At 35.0% G+C, this 16,621-nt stretch overlaps 2 protein-coding genes across 2 annotated transcripts; both read left to right on the forward strand.

Annotated features, from left to right (window-relative positions):
- Nucleotides 1–674: 674 nt before the first annotated feature.
- Nucleotides 675–5,486, forward strand: LOC125850672 (uncharacterized). The gene is made up of 2 exons (XM_049530527.1): nucleotides 675–1,398; nucleotides 5,063–5,486. The coding sequence occupies exons 1-2, from the start codon at nucleotides 852–854 to the stop codon at nucleotides 5,281–5,283; spliced, it is 768 nt and encodes a 255-aa protein (XP_049386484.1). The 5' UTR covers nucleotides 675–851; the 3' UTR covers nucleotides 5,284–5,486.
- Nucleotides 5,487–7,491: 2,005 nt separating this feature from the next.
- On the forward strand, nucleotides 7,492–16,416 carry LOC125850667 (pentatricopeptide repeat-containing protein At5g04810, chloroplastic-like). Its single transcript, XM_049530522.1, has 10 exons — nucleotides 7,492–8,249; nucleotides 9,447–9,574; nucleotides 9,973–10,113; nucleotides 11,298–11,384; nucleotides 11,688–11,841; nucleotides 12,578–12,637; nucleotides 13,246–13,674; nucleotides 14,464–14,759; nucleotides 15,007–15,136; nucleotides 15,526–16,416. The coding sequence occupies exons 1-10, from the start codon at nucleotides 7,530–7,532 to the stop codon at nucleotides 16,012–16,014; spliced, it is 2,634 nt and encodes an 877-aa protein (XP_049386479.1). The 5' UTR covers nucleotides 7,492–7,529; the 3' UTR covers nucleotides 16,015–16,416.
- Nucleotides 16,417–16,621: the final 205 nt, after the last annotated feature.

A 16,621-nucleotide genomic window follows, 5' to 3' on the forward strand; every position in this document is an offset into this window, starting at 1 on the left:
CTTGAAAATTGGTTCTCAGGTCAAGGTTCACGAGACGACTTACGGGTCGTAAAAACATCAACGGTCTGTGGAAATATGCTCTTGAATTTTTATTTTTTTTAAATGAAATTTATATATTTGTAAATTAGGTAAAAAATACTACTCCCTCCGCTCCATATTAATTGAATTTTTGAAGCATTTTTCATTTTTCAAATTAACTTAATCGTTCAGTTTTCAAAACTACTTTTAGAGTGTTTTTCCAATTTTACCCTTCATTTGGATTTTCAATGTAATGACTTCAATTAATTTGATAATAATTAATAAGGGTAAAAATGGAAAACTATGTTTTGTTTTGTTTTTTTAATGGAAAACTATGTTCAATTTATGTCCTAATCTATTTTTCTTAAAGGGTGTGAAACACCTCAAAAATTCAATTAATATGGAATGGAGGAAGTATAAGTCACAATAATTGATAATTCAAAATATTTAAAAGATCGATGAAAAATTTACGATCAAAGATAGACTTGTTTGAATCTCGAAATCTAAAAAGTGTCACGTGAAATGAGACGGAGGGAGTAGTTCAAATGAATTTTTGTTTTACTATTAACTCATTTTTCTCATTAGGTTACTAGGGCTACTAACTCCAACCAAACAACTCCTAAAAGTTAAGTTCTTTCCACTCTCATCAAGCGATTTGCCTGTCTTCTTGATTTTCCCTCTTTCTCTCCATTGGATTCTCAATTTTCTTTTGGGTATTTGCCTTAAAATTTTCCCTTCTCGTATTTTCTTGAATTGGGTATAACCCATTTGAATTTTCGACTTTGTATCTGATTTTTTGACGTAAAAATCGATTCTTTTGGTCAAGAACTGAAATGGGTGTTGGAATTTCTGTGCTTATAGGCCTAAAGTCAGTAACTTTATTCATATTATTTGCAACTCTCAAGAATTATGGATACCCATTATTGTCAATACCATGTTTGTATGCATCATTGGTATCTTTATTGGTAGCATTAGCTGCTAACCCTTCAATTGATCTTCCAATTCTTTTGGGGAAAAACTCAGATGGGACATTCCCAATTTGGTCACTTGTTATGTTTAGTCCTTACTTGTATTTTGTTAGGGGTTTTTCAGCTTTGAGAAGAATAAAGAGTGGGGAACCTCCATATAGTGAGATTTCTGAAGGATTGTATGTTGGGGGTTGGCCTTGTTCACTTGATAAATTGCCACCTGGTAATCCTGCTATTATTGATTGTACTTGTGAGATGCCTAGGATGTTGGAGTTTACTGGAAATCATGCATTTTTGTGTATTCCAACTTGGGATACAAGGTCACCTCAGCCAGCTGATATAGAGGTTGCTGTTAAGTGGGCTTGTAGAAAAAGAGCTCAGAAGATACCTGTTTTCATCCATTGTGCATATGGTATGATTGTGAACTTTAAAACTTTTGTTTCAGATAAATGTATTTGTAGCCGTTTATTGCATTATTTCGTTTTCGTTACTGTTCTTTCTCCAATATGTTGTGTAACACTCTTCATTTCGCACTAATTTGTTGTTGTTATTGCTCCCGTAGCTCCCGTATCTGTATCCTTTTTCAAACTGTTTGGCAGGCTTTAGTTAAGCTGAGGGTCTATTGGGAACAACCTCTCTATCTTTACGAAGTATGGGTAAGATATGTGTACATTCTACCCTCGCCAGACCTCACTTGTGGGATTATACTGGGTATCTCATTGTTGTCAAGTGGGGTCATATTTTGATATGTCCTTTAGATGTTACTACCTAAGTCCCAATTTAAGTGTGGTAGTTTGACTGAGCAGTGAGCACCGAAGTTGAATAAATAAAGGGAGACTTATGAATTTGGGGTCTGATGTGTGTACTGTGTAGTCCTTTAAACCTTGTGGTTTTAAACTTGCCATGCCAGATGTTGGAATTGAAAAACTTACTATACATAGAAAGAGACACTCTGTTTAGGATAGACCAAAAAGGAAAGTAAGACACTTGAATTGAAATGGAGGGAGTAAAAGTTTCAGTTGTTACTAGCTTGCCTGCCCTTCATTAATGTGTGGTTGTGGTATAGTGGATACATTGCATACATTCTTCCTTTGGGTTCATATTTTCGGTTTCACCTATTGTATTTATTACTGAAAATCATAGGACTTCTCAACTGATAGTTCATAGGAGAAAGCTAGCAGTCTATTATCCATTTTCCATAGGGAAAACATGAATTGTCTTGGGCCGAATTGATTATTCTATAAGGTGACTTATCCATACATAAGAGTTCCTGGTGTGATTTATGAATGATAGGCTTGGTTTAGCAATATCCAAAACAAATGTAAAAATCGTCCATATGCTTTTGATTTTTTCCCCAAGAATAAAACTTAAGGTAGTCTGTAGTCATGAGGTGATCATTTTTTATAATATCCTTCATGTCTTAGAAAATATTGTTGTTACTCCCTCCGTCCAACAATAGTTGTCCACTATACTATTTGGGATGTCCAACAATACTTGTCTGCTTTATGAAATCAATGGATAATTTTACACTTAGTTCCTAATTTACCCTAATCATTAATTATTATCATTTCTCTATTACATTTTTCTAGACATTGTATTTATTATATTCAAAAGGTGATATAGTAAAATTACCCTTCTATTTATAGTTTCTTAAGAATTGTGCAAAGTCAATAATGGACAAGTATTGTTGGACAGAGGGAGTACTAACTTGCTTAAATGTTTTAAACTTCTTCCAGATATACGTAAATGCTATACTACTTTGAGGTACTTGTGCAAAATTGACTCTGTTATTTTGTGAGCAGAAATTGAGAACTTTGTGATATGTCAGTGAATAATGCGCTAGTTAGGTGTGTCTGTACAATTAAGTCGCTTTAGGTCAGGTTTCTTGCATCAATATTATTATTTTCTGTGTAAGGAAATGAATGGGTGTAGACTTAATCTTGTACTCTTCTATCCTGGTTTTATAGTTTATTTAATATACTGTGATGTGAAACCTCTGGAATATCAATTATTGCTCAAATTGGCCGCAAAATTTGCATAAGCCTATATAATAATGTCATCTAGTCAAGAAATTCAAAGTATGATGCTCTTCCAGAGGCTTTTTCAGTTTGTTTATCAATCACTCTATTTCAAGTTTGTATTCAAATTTTAATCCATACACGCTTCCTTCAAAGACAGACCATGTTCTGCTTGACGATATATGTATGGTGTGTATTGCGAGAAGGTTAGTGACTTTTGGCATTTTGTCTTTGAAGGAAGCATGTATGGATTAAAATTTGATCATCTGTTCATCATGTTACTTAACCTCTTAAGGTCATAATTTATTTCCTCCGGTTCTTGGGTGTTGGTCATAAAGACTTTGATATTGTGTGAAAATAACAAACTTCTTGTTAACTTGATTGAATAACAATGTACAATAGGACTCTTTACATAGAAGTCTTAGGCTACATAAATATGGTAAAAGCTATTCTATTGTCCATATAATGTAAGATCATATCCGATAATAAAGTATAAAATACCCTCCTTACCCCTTTCTAAAAAAGAAGGTATAAAATATCTTAAGGTATTGTACAAAATATTCTATAATATTTTTCCTTATTCAAAACTCAATGATTCTAGACATGTGTGAATGTAGATACATTCTCTTAACATTCAACGAACACTATGATAGACCTTTATGTCACTGTTGATGCACTCCTAGGCTTAGTCTATGAATCTTAACAGTTTCCAATGTATAACTTCTATCGAGTATTAGGAAGGCCAGAGGTGATACCCTGAGCTTCAGTAAGGGGATGGGATCTGGTCATCATTTTACAGTTTATTAGTTGAATCATGGGAATGCGATAAAAGGATAGAGAAGACAGTGGAAGAGGAAATCCCGTGATACTAATTATTGAACAGACTTAAGAGTTGATACTTATACTAAGACTAAAAGCTGAATTGCAAGTTGCTATTGAAGTCCACTAATAAGTTTGTCCTCTTCCATCTTCACTTTTCTTTTCATGTACACCAGTATTGTGCCACTGGAATTGGTAAGTTGCTGTCTTAGTATTGTCATTTTCCTACTGAATGGAGGTAAACAAAATAATGGATGAAGAGACCGGACTGATATGCCATTGATACAACACATAGACATATGTAATCTTTTGTTTTTTTTACTTCTGATTCTTGAATAAATAAGAATATCTGGAAAATATCATTTACGAAGAGCATCTATACAAATATTGATAAGAATACAAATATGCTATATATGACCTAGTTTGTCTTATCAATATGTATCATTCTTAAATATGCATTTGTAGCTACAAAAGAGCATCTATATGAAAATTAAAGTTTTTTTATGTGTGGGGAAAAAGTAACAGAAGATTGATTGCATTCTGCAGCTGGTAGTTTACCTTATGAGAGCTAGTTTTGGTTAAGAAAGTACGGTTCCTTAGGCTAGAGTTTGATCCGTAATGAATACCAATCAGCCTTGCAAGCTGGTCAATGTGCAGAGCTTTATTCAAATACTTTTCACTGCCAAATAATGTGATGATTAAGGACTCCTATTCCAAAAAATCTGCAGGTTCCTGATTTGCTTTTGTATTAGAGTTCTAAATGTGTGATTTTGGTCTATCAGAAATAATCTTTCTATCTACTCAAGGTAGGGGTAAGGTCTGCGTACACTCTACCCTCACCTAGCCCCACTTGTGCAATTACATTGGGTTTGTTATTGTTGTAGTTCTTAAATGAGTGATTTTACATTGCTTTTAGAAGTCTCCACATTTTGATTGTGAGATTTCCAAATAATAAGCAATTGATCCAATGTGCAGGCCCGTAGTTAAAACTATGAAACCTTCAAGTCTTTCGGGGAAGTCGTCATTTTAGGATAAAGACTCTACAATCAAATTTGTTATCTTGCATGTAGTGACAACTTATATACTTAAACTGCATCAATCAACAGCAATATCTGGGGGATACTGTCTTGAAGAGCTTAACTTCTTTATTGGTTTCTTTGGTGCTTCGATAGATCATTGCCATGAACATACAACTTGTCACTGATTTTACATTGTAAATTCTTGATTCGTTTCCTCTAGGTCATGGAAGGAGTGTTGCAGTCATGTGTGCACTGTTAGTAGCTCTTGGTCTAGCCGAAGACTGGAAAAATGCTGAGAAGTTGATCAAAGAAAAACGGCCATACATACAAATGAACGCTCTGCACCGTAAAGCTTTAGAGGAATGGTCGAAGGATCGTCTCTCTTCCCCAAAAGTTGGAGTTAGTTCCGTGATTCTGTCGAGTGCTAATGATCGTTCCTGATCGATTGACTGCAGTTGCAAGACCAATTAACTATAGATGATTGGCTGTTTGTCTTAACTTTTGATTACACATTATACTTTTTATTGAGATTTTTTGCATCTTTTTGTCAAGTAGAAGCTTGCTCTCTTGATATACTCTTGTAATAGAAAATGTTTGATTGCCAGGATTGTGTTGACACAAAAAAATCTTAAATTTATTTTAAAGCCTAAGCATGTTGAGAAACTGTATTTTTTGTGTATCAAGATTCTCTTCTTCTTAAAAAAAGCAGCTAAGTATCTTTGTGTTGAAGTAGAATAAGAAGGCAGCTCGATGCATTAAACTTGTGTTATTTGCAGAATCTTAGGAAGGGTTGGACTACGTTGAGTACGGTATAGACCGTTGAACTTGGCATTTCAGGTGAAACCTCTTGCATTCATCTAGCTCCACCCCTGGCTAGGAAGATGAAGCGTGAAGAAATGCCATGGTCACTTGCATTTGCAATTCTTGATATGCCATTGACAAATAGTAAAATGAGTGAGAAAGAGTGCTTAGTGAAGTCCATTGTCATAGGCATAGATAGTTGAATCAACAGAACAAATGAGGTATCACTTTATATTAACGAGTCCGAAGCCAAAAGGGCAACAAATTTTAACACCGTTTAAATTAGGGTTTCTGCCGCAAGGTGCGGAAACCCATGCAACCTGTAAGGTGCAGGCAGCTTTTAGCCTTGTAAGGCTTAGCCGCCATGAGCCTTACAAGGCACAAATCTGTGTTTTCCTGCTTTTTCTTTAAGAAAAGAAAAATCATTTTCTGAATTGCTGCGTTTTGTTTCTATTTTTTTTATTTTTTATTTTTAAATTAAGTAGGCCATAAAACAAAAAGGCTGTATACAGATTTTTTGCTTTACAAACAATCTCCTTTATATTATAAAGTTTAAAATAAAGAAAATCAACCATACAGATTCTTTTCTTCAAAATAACGCCCCCCACATTAAGTATCAAATACTACCTATATTCTAATTGACGTGCCACATTTTTTTAAAAAAATTGTCCAAAAAAAAGAATATTATCTTTTTATATCTTAAAAATAATTTAATTATAAATAAAATCTCAATTTATATATCCTATGGTGATTTATAGATATATAAAAAATGTCTAATATTGATTTTAGATTATAAATTTCATTTTTTTTCCTTCTTATACTCTAAATGTACAATTAAATAATATCACATAATTAATAACGTGAGACTAAAAATACTGAAAAATATCTTTGTGAGAATTCAGATTCAAATTTCAATCGAGCTAAAACCTCAAAAACATTAGATACTCTCTTTTCATCTATTCGAGCTAGGAGTGGATTTAGAATATGACGTTTGATACAACTATAGACCAATAAAAAATGAGAAACATGGGTTTTAGATGCTTGATACAATTATGATAATTAAAAGAAAAGGTTTTGATTAGTTTTATTTGGTATTCAAGAACAATAAATAAAATAGATGACTGCCTTTTGTTTTATGGCCTACTTGACTTTAAAAAAAAGAAAAAATAGAAGCAAAATGCAGCAATTCATTTATTTATTTTTTAGAAAAGGCAGGAAAACGCAGATTTCCTGCGCATTGCTCATGATGGCAGAGACTTACAAGGCTAATGATGACAGAGACTTACAAGGCTAAAAGTTGCCTAAGCCTTATCGGTTGCATGGGTTTTCGCGCGTTGCAGCGGAAATCCTAATTTAAATGGTGTTAAAATGCGTAAAAACTCTGATTTAAACGGTGTTAAAATATGTTGCCCTTTTGATTTGATAAATAATTTTGTTGGCCTTTTGGAATTTTCAAAAAAATTTGTTGCCCTTTTGGCTTCAGACAGTAAAGAAATGATCAAATATGAATTGTGATATAGTAGTGAGATTGTTTTACCCTTAATCAGAAGTCTCAAATCGAGCATGAGTATGGAGAAAATCATGTTGGGAGCAGCAGAATGAGCCCTGCAGTGCGCAATCCAAGCTTCAATGTGAACTACAAATATCGAGTGGAAATAAAAAAAAATATAGCTAGTTATGGTAAAATCGACATAGCACCAATTCATTAATTGATGAAAATATTTAAAGATTATAGCTAAAGAAATATTTATTTAAATTTTGAAATTTAAAAAATATCATATAAATTAAAACGGATCGAAATTAGTGCACAACACCAAATTTGAGCCCTCATGCACCACTCAATCATTGTCTTCTCAGTTCTCACTCCCCAGTTGAGTTAACTGATAATGGATACAATCTTCTCCCTCTCTCCTTCTCCGCCACCATTCTCCGCCGCCATTCTCACCGGAAACCACCACTCCGCCACCGTCTTTTCCTCCCTCAGAAAATCCTCCTCCAGCTCCCCTGAAAAAATCCCTCCTCCATACACTCCTAAATTTACCAAAAACCCCCTCAAACATCTACTTAATTCCACCCCACCACCTTGCCTCAGTAACAAGCTATGGTTATCCAAGAAACTGTCACCGCCCCCACCCCCATTCCCTACCCCACCCCCAACTCCTCCACCACTTTTAGCAAAAAATGAGGAAATGCAGAAAAGAGTTGAAAATAAGGAAAAAGGAAGAATCTTTGTAGGGAATTTGCCATTATGGATTAAAGAGAAGGAGGTTGCTGAGTTCTTTAGACAATTTGGGGCTATAAAGAATGTGACTTTGATAAAGGGTAATAGTGGGAATGAAAAGAATATGGGTTTTGGGTTTTTGAAATATGAGGGTCCAATTGCTGAGAAAGCAGCTATGAAGGCAGTGGAGTTTGATGGTGTTGAATTTCATGGAAGGGTATTGACTGTGAAATTGGATGATGGGAGGAGATTGAAAGAGAAAATAGAGGAGAGGAACTTGTGGCACGAGGCGATGGAGGGGTCTGGGAGAGATTTCAAGAAGGTTCTAGAAACACAGCCGGAGAATTGGCAGGCGGTTGTTCGGGCTTTTGAGAGAATCAAGAAGGTGTTATGCTTACTGGAATACTTCAGTACTCTGCTTGCAGTGCTGTAGTCCCTTAAAATGTATGATTGGAAGTGTTTAGATACTTAAGTTAGTACATTTTTTACTTGTTACAAGCAAAAACATGATAAGGTTTTAGAATTGGATGAATTAAGTTGGTTCATTATCTGCTATTAGCTTAGTTAATGTGGCAATACTTTTGGTGTTAAATGGTGAGTGCAAATATTTATGAGCTATTTGCTTTGGTACTGAGAAAGTGATATGTCTAGTACTTATCAACTATCAATGTTTCCTTTTTCTGATATTCCTCTATTTTGCTTCTTTGTGGCTCTAGAGCAAGAGAGGTCAGTAACTGGAAAAAGCAACATATCCACACGACCCTAGACAGGAAGGTATGGAGGTCGAGGATTAGGGTAGAAGGTTAGTAGGTAGCCTAGTATTGTCGCACTTTATGTGGGAGGTAGGGGACTAGCCTCCTCCTTTTCCTCTTCTCATTATTGGTAGTAGTATTTAGTAATTGCCTGGTCTTCTATTATTCTATGTGTGGTACTATTAATTGCTTTATTTGCTTTGTATTGTGCTATTTGGTTGTTATATTTTTCTTGCAATCCTACTTCGATAACAATCTAACATTCCTTTTGAGCCGAGGGTCTGTTGGAAACAACCTCTCTATCCCACAAACATAGGGGTAAGGTCTGCGTACATCTACCCTCCTTGGACCGCACTTGTGGGATTACACTGGGTATGTTGTTGTAATAATTCTTAATTAGTTACTCCCTTGTCCTTAATTGGTCATCCCCTTCTCCGTTGACCCAAGAAACGGAGATCTTCATTCTTGGTTTACCACTAATTTCATAAGATTATGTGTCATATATGTAAGGAGAAGATGAAGTGCTAGCGAAGTTATGTTGTTCCTTGGATTGTAACTAGCAGCGACAATGTGTACTTTTGATGATTTCAAGTCCTAGAAGACTTCTATTGGCTTGTGGATATGCTGTACTTGCATGTAAATACATTTACATTCTACTATATACTGCTTATTATTACTAATATCTCTGATATGCCTTTCTGTGGAAGAAAAGTTAATACTTATTTATGGTATACCTTATTTTCATTTTAGTCTCATGTGTAGTTGTGTGTCAGGCTTTTAAAAAACTCTTGATCATAGCATCCAGATAAAATAATTCCTTCTATTTGTAGCCATCCAGGAAAGAATTTGGCTTAATGGTGAACTACTACGCAAGGAGGGGTGACATGCATCATGCACGTGAAACCTTTGAGAAGATGTGTGCTCGAGGAATAGAACCAACCTCTCATGTATATACCAAGTTAGTTCACCTTTATTAACTGTTACTTCAGTTCTATCTATCCATCGTTAGACAACTCTTCCAGTAAATAACCCCATAACTAAATCCTTATGGACGGATATGATTCAAGGCCAATCTTGGCCACATATTTGCTCATTCTTCAGTTCAACATTTCTTCTTTTTTAAAGTGTAACCCGAACCTGTCCCCCACCCCACCCCCCACAAAAAAATATTTTCTTTAGACACTTGTGGGAACTGGTTATTATTGTAACTACTTATGCTATGCTTATTTCCTCTGAAATATATAGCATTGCTACTTCTGAAAATTGGTTCTGTGTTATATGCTACTCCTGAAAATGAAAAGAAAATGGATACTGTATTATCTGTATTGCTTCAAAGGAAGTGTTTCGCATTTGCAGCCTTATTCATGCTTATGCAGTGGGTAGAGACATGGAAGAAGCACTATGTTGTGTGAGGAAAATGAAAGATGAAGGAATTGAATTGAGTCTTGTAACTTACAGCTTTCTTATTGGAGGATTTGCCAAAGTGGGCAATATAGAGTGAGCAATTCAACCACTTTTAAATGTTGTTATTCATTTATCATTGTGTTGTTTTTAACATGGACTTAGCTTTGTTAAGTTTGATTAGTTTGAAAATGTTGGGCTCTCCTTTTTTCACCTTTGTTTAATAAAGGACCTCGGATGTTTGATGAAACTGAAAACAATATCACAGAGCAAAAATTGAGACTTGATTAGACTATCTTTAAATATGTCTATATTCTCTATTTTAAGTATTAAAATATAAAATTGTGCATGATTAAAGTTATCATCCTTGATATTGTTAGAGTAGAAAGTTAAACATATCTCTCTTGAACAATTTGTGATTATTAATAAGCTGAATGTATGAGCACTTATTTTCTTATAACATCATATGCAAATCAAAATTCTCCAGTATACGGACAAATATTTTTGTTAACCTCAATAATTGTCACATATTTTCTTATATGTAAGGTCAGATGCAAGTCATGTTTCTTTTTTTTTGAGATAAGATGCAAGTCATGTTTCTCCAGTATACAGACAAGTATTTTTGTTAACCTCAATAATCTAAAGTAACATGTTGCATTTTCACATGCAAAGTTCTAGGCATTGAAATCTCTATCATCTATCTTTTAATATGCATCATCTTTATCAAAAAGTCATCTGATATTCATCATTCTTAGGTTTGAGTTGTTTGCACCTAAACTTTCGTATAAGCATTTCAATGACCAGCAGATCTCTTAAGTGATTTTTAATTTACCTTATCAAACATACTTAATGGATAAGTCTAATAACTTAACAGCCAACTGGTACTGAATTGGGTAATCAACCACATTTAGGCTTTAACCTTTGCTCAGTGCCTTACACTGGGGGAGTATCTGTACTGTTCTGTTCAGTTGTTTCTTTTCTTTGAAGTGTAGCCCCCATGGCATCTAAACAACTTAGTCCTACTGCATGCTAGAAAATAAGAAACCTGAAAAAAAAAACTGATTTTCCATATTTGGTAAATGTGTATATGGTAATGTCTTTAATGCGTAAAAGAATTGTCTTCACTTAACACTTCTCTTGAGTAATCTAGTTTTCTTAGTTCTCTCAATTTATTTGTTTTTTATCGAGAGTTCTCTCTAGTTTTCTGAGTATTAACTTTCATTCGGGATATCTGATGAGAACTTTTCCTGATATGTCATTTCTCTTTCTGTTTCTTGAAGAGCTGCTGAGCGATGGTTTGAGGAAGCCAAAAAGAGGGATCTGACATTAAATGCAATCATATATGGGAATATCATCTATGCTAACTGGTGTGTTTTCATTGAATTTGATCCTTTTTGTTTTTCCTCTTTCGTGTTAGAGTTTGTTTGGTCTTGTGTATGCAGTTTAAGTGTAAACAATTGCTGTTGTTGGCAAAATCTAATTGCTGCAGCACTATTCATTCTCTGCAGTTCTCTCATATTATTTTATAGGACATTATTACGAGTTAATGTTGGCCAAATGCTAATTTCTGCAGCAGTATTCCTTCTCTTCAGCCTTCTCATATTAAATTTTTCTCCTAAAGATATTATTACAAATTAATGTTGTCTGTTGGCTTTATTGTCAAATGTCAGCCAAACATTCAATATGGATCGAGCCGAAGAATTGGTCAGGGAGATGGAAGAGGAGGGTATCGATACTCCAATTGATATCTATCATACCATGATGGATGGTTATACTATGATAGGAAATGAAGAAAAATGTCTCATTGTATTTGATAGACTTAAGGTAAAAGTTTGTTCAATGTAACTTCACAGATTTTGATTGATGAGTGAAAGTCAATATGAATTGGTGAAACTTGAATGTATCTCTACGTGTTTAATATGGTTTTTTCTCGTGTTCGTTTTATTTTGGTTGGATATTGTAGTTTCTTTATTGAGAAAAATTGGAGAATGTCAAGTGAACATTATATTGAAGCATTTGTTTTCCTTTTTCCCTTTATCCTTCTGAGAGACCTCTACTCTTCCTCTGTTAATACCTTATTAGAAGAGCTGGTTTTAGGTCAAATAGGCTTTAGTTATCTAAGTTTATTTATTTTTGGGCATCTTACTGCTGTATTTATGACATAATTTTTTCTACTAATATAACTTCTAGATAGAAAGGATTAGCAAATTGTAACATTTTGCTACGAAGTGGTGTTCGTAAGAGAAGAGATGGTTGCCATTTACTTTCTCAAAAAAACAAAGATGGTTGACATTTTCATCAACAGGGACTGGGACAGCCTTCAGGCTTTACCTTAGACATTTTGCTATGAAGTATTCTAAGCGTCATCAAATGTTTTCCATAGGTGAAGAAAACTCTTCATACAGAAAAGGAGAACGTAGAAAACCTGAACAATTCAAAATAGCAGTAAAGCACAGCCTTTCTAAACAGTGCTTTTAAAATGAATAGGCAGCTGCTTGTGCTCTGAATGTTAAGCGTTCTTGATGATTGATCTAACGAGTTGCTGTAATTATTATCGCAGGAGTGTGGATTTACACCTTCAGTTGTCAGCTATGGATGTTTGATGAACCTTTATATCAAGGTGGGTTACTCTGCTTGCTGTTAGATCATTCAGAATCTTCCTTACATTTAACTTGTTAAGTTGCTTCATACTTACAGGAAAAAAAACTTGTGGAAATTTCTTCTTTTTATATGTTCTTTTTCTCGCACTCTTGGTCTGATATCTGTAGCATAGACCATGCAGATATAGGCAATTGGCACTTTAAGAATAATTGAGTTTAGAATCGGACTTCCGCTCTCAGTTTAACATGTCAAATTCTTCCTTCAGAAAAGCCAAGACTCAACAGTGTGGAAAGCTTTTACTTGTGCTAAACAAATAAAAATTTAGCTACTATTCAACCAGCAAGAACCCTTTATTTAGGGATTGCCAACTAGTGTATATCAAGTCAAAGTACTAAATTGGATAGCTTGGTCATTTCTGCTCTTCGCTTCTTTTCCATTTCAATCAGTCCATCATTCTTCAGTTGACTAGGCTTTATTCCAAACTAGTTAGGCTCTGCAATATGAAATCTTTGGGCCATTTGAGCATACAATTCTAGCTACTACTCACAACTTGATATTGTTTATAAGTCATATTACAACTTCTTTTGTTCATCTGAATTTCGTATAATTGGTGTTAAACCATTGCAGATTGGTAAGGTATCCAAAGCTTTTGAGGTCAGTGAACTGATGAAATTGGCTTGCATAAAGCATAACATGAAGACATATTCCATATTGATGAATGGATTCATAAATTTGAAAGATTGGGCTAATGCTTTTGCAATTTTTGAGGATGTAATAAGAGATGGTTTGAAGCCAGATGTGGTACTTTATAATAACATTATCAGAGCATTTTGTGGCATGGGTAACTTGGATCGCGCCCTGCGCATTGTTGAGGAAATGAAGAAGGAGAGGTATATGCCAAACTCACGGACATTTATGCCAATCATTCATGCTTTTGCAAAAGCTGGAGAAGTAAGAAGAGCACTTGACATTTTTGATATGATGAGGAGGAGTGGATGCATTCCAAGTGTTCACACTTTCAATGCTTTAGTTCTTGGCCTTGTTGAGAAGCGTCAGGTAAATGACTGAACCATATATTTGCATTAGGCAGAGTTAAAAGGAGCCTCACATTTTAGCTTCTGAACTATCATGTCAATTGCTATCGGAGCAGGGGACATGCATGTCAGTGTGATCTATTTACATAAAATCAAAAATTCCAAACTGAAGCCAAATTGTTGATTATACAGGCAGACACGTATAATGGTTAACTAGCACTGCTGCCTGTAACAACAACCCCTCCCCCCAAGAAAAAAACAAAGGAATAAGAGAGGAAAAATGTTTTTTCCGTTTGAGGATATTCATTTGTAGCTTGGGAAAATGTAGCATGCCAGTGTTATAGTTGGAAAAGGCTCAAATATGCCATCGAACTATTAGAAATGGCTTCATTTATGCCATCCGGTAAAAGTTGGGTTCATCTATGCCACTGCCCTTATAAAAAGGGTTCATTCGTGCCATTATTTTTTAACAGAATATATCCAGTTTTGCAAAATCATTTATGCCATGTGGCCCCTTATTAAAGGTCCACATCACCTAATTAAAAAGACTCAATATTTAATTAAAATCTAAAGTAACATTGGACCCATTCAAATAAAACCCGGCCCACCCCCTAATCTATTTCCTTTTACCCGACCCACATCCTAACCCATTTCCCTTTTATTCTCTCCCACATTTTGGATTGATCAGATAGCAAATAAAGTCAAAGAACCCTATTGGCATCTGCAATTTCTATTCTGAAAAAATGCCGTGCTTATGCAAATGCTTTTCCTTAGCTCCTTATTTGTTAACTTTATCTTTAACTTGATGCAGATGGAGAAGGGTGTACAAATTTTAGACGATATGTTGCTTGCCGGCGTTAGTCCAAATGAGTACACATATACAACCATTATGCATGGTTATGCATCTCTTGGTGATATTGGAAAAGCTTGTGAATATTTTTCAAAAGTTAAAAATGAGGGTTTAGAGCTCGACATATATACATATGAGGCGTTACTCAAGGCATGCTGTAAATCAGGCAGGATGCAAAGTGCTTTGATGGTGACAAAAGAAATGAGTGCCAAAAGCATCCCAAGGAATACCTTTGTTTATAACATATTAATTGACGGGTATGGTTAGATTTACAGTTGATGTGTACCTGTTTATCGTACTGCTTTTGTTAGGATCATATCTTCCATTTTATACTTTAATTATTCTAGGACCATCATCCAATAGAACAAAAACAGAAGGAATGTCGATTAGCATAATTTAGATTTCCATTTTCCCTACTCTCCAGAGGTTCTTCTGTTCATGCTTGCCTTTCTTGTTACTAGACCATGATTCTCCTCCTTTCTTCTGTATTTCGTGTTGATGCAGATGGGCTCGACGAGGTGATGTCTGGGAGGCTGCTGACCTGATGCAACAGATGAGACAAGAAGGAGTTCCACCTGACATCCATACATTCACATCATTCATAAATGCTTGTTGTAAAGCTGGAGACATGCAAGTATGTACTTAATGATAGTTGTCTTAATGCCTGTGGTGAATATGTTGAAATCATTTGTTACTTCGTATGCTGATCAATAGTTCCTTATTACGCATTTTAAAGCGGAGCAACTATTATGCAGTGAAACAACAACTACTACTACTCCCAAGTTATTTGAGATATATTTCATCCACATGACATTGAGTTAGCAACTTTATGGTCCTAATAATACTTGGCTTGCAAGGTTTATTTGCATCAGATGCTTTCAGGAATTTGATTTTAGTTGCTTTTCGTTATCTTAATTGGTCTTTAAATCGTGGCTTTTCTTGGCAAACAAAGTTATGTACTGTTTTATGTTATTACAAGTAATAACCAAAAGATTCTGATCAATGTTTTCATGTTGTTTACAGAGAGCAATGAGAGCAGTTGAAGAGATGGAAACTGTTGGGATCAAACCTAACTTAAAAACCTATACCACTCTTATACATGGTTGGGCACGGGCTTCTCTTCCCGAAAAGGGTTTGAAATGTTTTGAACAGATGAAGCAGTCTGGTTTGAAACCAGACAAAGCTGTATACCACTGTTTAATGACATCATTGTTGTCAAGGGCGGCAGTTGCTGATCAAGATAACATTATAACGGGAATCCAACATGTTTGTGAAGAGATGGTGGAGTCTGGATTGACTGTTGATATGGGAACTGCAGTTCATTGGTCCAAGTGCTTGAGAAAAATTGAGAGGACTGGTGGTGATATAACAAAATCCCTTCAAAAGACCTTCCCACCTGATTGGAGTTCTCACCGAACTCTTAATGCAACATCAAATGACAATGAGAATGAGGAAGGGTCAGACAGTGGTGACGATGAACGTAGTTCTTTTTATGAGGTAAAGAAATGCTAACAATGATTCAGATTTCTATAAGGAGGCGTTGGCATAATCTTTATCAGCCTAGCTGCTGCTTGTGCCCAAGAGTCCCTAGGTGTGTATATGGAATTTTGACACTAGTTTGGCTTGATCAAGATTGTTTTATTTTATCGTAAACAACCTCTCTATTTCTACGAGGTAGGGGTAAGATTTGTGTACACTCTACCCTTCTCGAACCTTGGGATTACATTGGGTATGTGATTGTTTGGCTTGATTAAGATTGTGCAATTTATTCCATATTCTTGAATTGTAAATGTCTCTTTTTTGGTTTAGACTTGAAGTAGCTAAAGGGATTAGTTTTGGATGTACAAATATGTATTAAATATGTAACTTTTGTTAAAAGCACATTATTATTTTGCAATTTTCATTTTTTATTGTGATCAGATTTTATGTATCACTATCAGCTCAACAACATATTTGGTATAATTTCATGGGTGGGATTTGAGTAGGGTAGAATGTAGGCAGACGGTACTCTTATCTTAGAGTTATGGAGGTAGTGGTTGTTTTCGGAAGACTTTCAAATGAGAGCAGACGAAAAATGAAAAAGAAAAGAGAACATCAACAACATATTTGGTATTAACGG

Source organism: Solanum stenotomum, unplaced genomic scaffold (genome assembly GCF_019186545.1).
Source record: "Solanum stenotomum isolate F172 unplaced genomic scaffold, ASM1918654v1 scaffold18507, whole genome shotgun sequence".
In the NCBI taxonomy this organism is placed as follows: Eukaryota; Viridiplantae; Streptophyta; class Magnoliopsida; order Solanales; family Solanaceae; genus Solanum; species Solanum stenotomum.